This window comes from Anopheles marshallii, chromosome 3, assembly GCF_943734725.1.
Source record: "Anopheles marshallii chromosome 3, idAnoMarsDA_429_01, whole genome shotgun sequence".
In the NCBI taxonomy this organism is placed as follows: Eukaryota; Metazoa; Arthropoda; class Insecta; order Diptera; family Culicidae; genus Anopheles; species Anopheles marshallii.
In genome coordinates, this window is record NC_071327.1 from 20,749,190 (window position 1) to 20,752,575 (window position 3,386).

Sequence of the window (3,386 nt, forward strand, 5' to 3'; positions counted from 1 at the left end):
ATGCACAGGCTGATAGTGCTGCTACTGCTGCTGGCACTGCAAATAGCGCGCCAACGTGCGGCCGGAAATGGTACGGGTTCTACTCTCGCTACTTCTACACGCTTCGCATACGGGGGGGGTTCACAAAAGTGGGTGTGTTCGAGAATATTTATCCCCCTCCCGCGGGGGTCTCAAACGTCACAAACTCGACCGTACGCCTGCTGTCGTCCCGTTAGACGGTGTAGGTTCAGGAAATGCAACAAGCGCAGGCATCCATTTATCCAATTGCGCATTGCCACTCGGGTGGTGCGATGCTGGGCAATTTCACTGCAACAACCCACCAGTTGCAGCGCCATTTGCTCCACCAGTTGTTTGGCGCGATCGGCAAGATGCGATGCACTCGCTTCCCGAATCGCGAACATCTTGGGCGGCGGGGGGTAGAATTCACCGTAGAACTGCTACTCGACCCGTCAAGATCAATCAGTACACGTGCGTGGCTTAAGTAAAGCATCAACTCTTCTACCGTAAACATACATGCCCCATTCGCTGGCCGGGGCGGGGAAATCCAACGCCATACCGAACTTCCCGTCCGGGGCGTCCTTGCTCGTACTAGACACAACAGAAGAACCATTCCCTTCGTGGCAAAACACTGGTTTGTCCGTACCACGTTCTCGAAACAGCTGGTTGCTAAGTGAGAGCGTGAGTGTGCGCGATTGCTGATGATTTACCGGACGGGAACGGGCCAACGGGCGCGAAATAATCAAATCAATGCGTCCGCGCCACCGCGTCTCCGGCGGTACGTGCGCGTCCGCTCACGGTTCCAAAAGGGCAGTGACGAAATCGATGACGATGGAAGTTCGTCGCAAGCGAGCGAGAGCGCGCGCGCGCGATTGTGGCGGTGGTCCAACTTCCCGTTCCCCGCGAACGCCAGGCGCGACAAAGTATCGTGCTACCTTTTCGCTACACGGGTTCGTGTTGGTGGCGATGTGTTGTGAACCTTACACCGGGGCACAGCATCCAGTCATCTAGACCAGCGACCAGCAGCAACCGCGCGCTAAGGTCAAATGAAAAACAATTTATGTAAAATCGCAATTGAAATGTTTAAACATAACAAAGAAAAGAAAAGTGTTGCACATCAGCGGCCCGATGATAGGGGTATGTGTGATGGGCGAAGCGATGACTGGTGTACGTGATAGCGCGGGGGCAAACCATGCCGTCAATTAGTGGCCATTTTTTAAAGTGATGCCGAGCGCTACCCGACTCGCGGGTTGTGAAATACCCGCGCATAAGTGTACGCGATGAAATTATTTCCCGATGGCGAAGATCCTGAGCAACTTTGTCCAGTAAATTACGCATGAGTAATCTACTTATTCTTCGGCTCTCGCTCCGCTGGATTGCCGTGGCTGAGCATCTTCAGTTACATTTCTTACAGCCACATTTTGTCTACGCGAAATCAAGAAACTCCTCTGATAACATCTTGACGCAAGTGATGGGCTGCAAGTTGGTTTGAAAAATGTGGAGCTGTGGACTCAAGCAGCTTGCTTACCTTTCCACCGACACTAAACCGGGCGGTATTTACACGCCCGCTGACCTTCGCGATCCGCGTTGCGATCTGCTATCACCGTATCAAATATGTTTTGCTTCGCGATGGGATGCTGTCCGACAGCAGGATGTGGCTGTACTTGTAAACAGGGTCACACGTTTTCCCGGGGAATAAATTGTTTCCCATATTTTGCTTCGGCTGGACTTTTTCATCGCGGTTGTTCAATAAAAACCTAAAAAAAAAAACAATAATATACACTTTCCATGGAATTCATGCACCAAGGTTTAGATAATCCTTTCTGCACTTCAAGCTGCAAGGCACGATCAATGTCGGAGGTTCTTCGCTCCGAACACTCTCATACGTTCTCGCGTTGAATCGTTGAACGTAGGCAACCTTTTAAAGCGCAATATCAGTTCTATTCCGACAATTTCTCATTACAGCGGTGGAACGTAACTGCATCGTGCCGCTGAAACCGGACTGGTCCTACTCATCACCGCTGATATTCACACAGAACGGTGTACTGATCTCACCCGAAAGCGACAGCCAGCTCATGGAGATTACACTGGCCACCGGTGATGAGGTGGTGCTCTCCTGCTCACCCAACTATTTCCGTGAATTTTCCTCCGAAAAGGTATTGTGGGCCCGCTGTAAGAAGGATACAACGTTCGGTAAGTGGCAATCGTGTCTCAGGATTTGGTAACAGTGCATTAATGGAAGCCCTTTCTTTATTCTCATCCACAACAGTGGTTAACGGTATGGATAAGAACTTCGTGTCGGCATTGGCATGCAAGGAGCGTCCGATTGAGGAGATCATTGTGGCGGTCCGTGGATGTCCGGCAACGTTGCGCTCGATCGAGTACGGCTTCACCAATCCGGTCACTAACAAATCCTACATCCTTGGCGAGGCGTGCTACGACGTAAAGCTCGGCCGCACTCATTTCATCCACACCAAAGTAAAGTCCGGCACCAACAGCATCGAGCAGCTGGCGCTCAAAGTGAAGGACAACGCGACTTACTTCCACGGCTATCATCCGACGCAACGGTACAAGGTTGACCTCAGCAAAGCGCTCAACATCAACGATCAGGCGGAACGTTTCCGGCCCGTGTTTGGTGTGAAGAATGCACCCAAGATCGAATCCCGCCGGTACATCAACGAGGCGCTGCTCACCCACCGACAGTATCTTTCAGTATTAAAGATGGCCTGGAACTACCAGATCGTTAAGGATCGCGAGCTGCTGCTGAACCTCGACCGGTTGCTGCAGGACATCCGCGCGCTCGAGGTGTCCGAGGTGGAGATATACACCGGGGCGCACGGCGTCATGACGCTGCAGGACAAACACAACCAGAGCGCGGAGGTGTACCTGGTGCGGGAGAATCGCTTCCCGGTGCCGAGGCTACACTGGACGGTGGTGCGCTCGCTGGAGCGTGCCGTCGCGTTTGCCGTCTTTGGCAAATCGCCACAGACCGAGCAGGAGCAGGACAGGCGAAGCTTCTGTACGGACCTGTGCGAGCAGATCTCATGGCTGAAGAAGCTCCACGAAAACGATGCGTGGCAGGATGGTCGGGCCGGGTACGTACTTTGCTGCGAGCTGGAAGATTTCCGCCGCACGGTGAAGGAGATGCCACCGATCAGTGGCGTCAAGGCGGTGCTCGTTTAACGTCCTCACACATTGGTTTGGTTGGTAACCCACCCGACCCTTGCTAATAAGGCGGCTTAGTTCAAAAGACTCGCACTCGTCATCTGCCCAGGATAGGGGAACCTTGCTCACGCAAAAGATCGTAGCCATAACACATCGGGGACGGAAGCAGTGAGTTTTGGCCGATTGGATAAGCTAAAAATTGGCTACGCTCGGAACTGCTTCAA

General features: G+C 52.8%; 1 protein-coding gene across 1 annotated transcript; it reads left to right on the plus strand.

Moving 5' to 3' along the window:
* Positions 1-3,180, plus strand: LOC128714782 (uncharacterized). Its single transcript, XM_053809663.1, has 3 exons — positions 1-70; positions 1,936-2,190; positions 2,267-3,180. The coding sequence occupies exons 1-3, from the start codon at positions 1-3 to the stop codon at positions 3,178-3,180; spliced, it is 1,239 nt and encodes a 412-aa protein (XP_053665638.1).
* Positions 3,181-3,386: the final 206 nt, after the last annotated feature.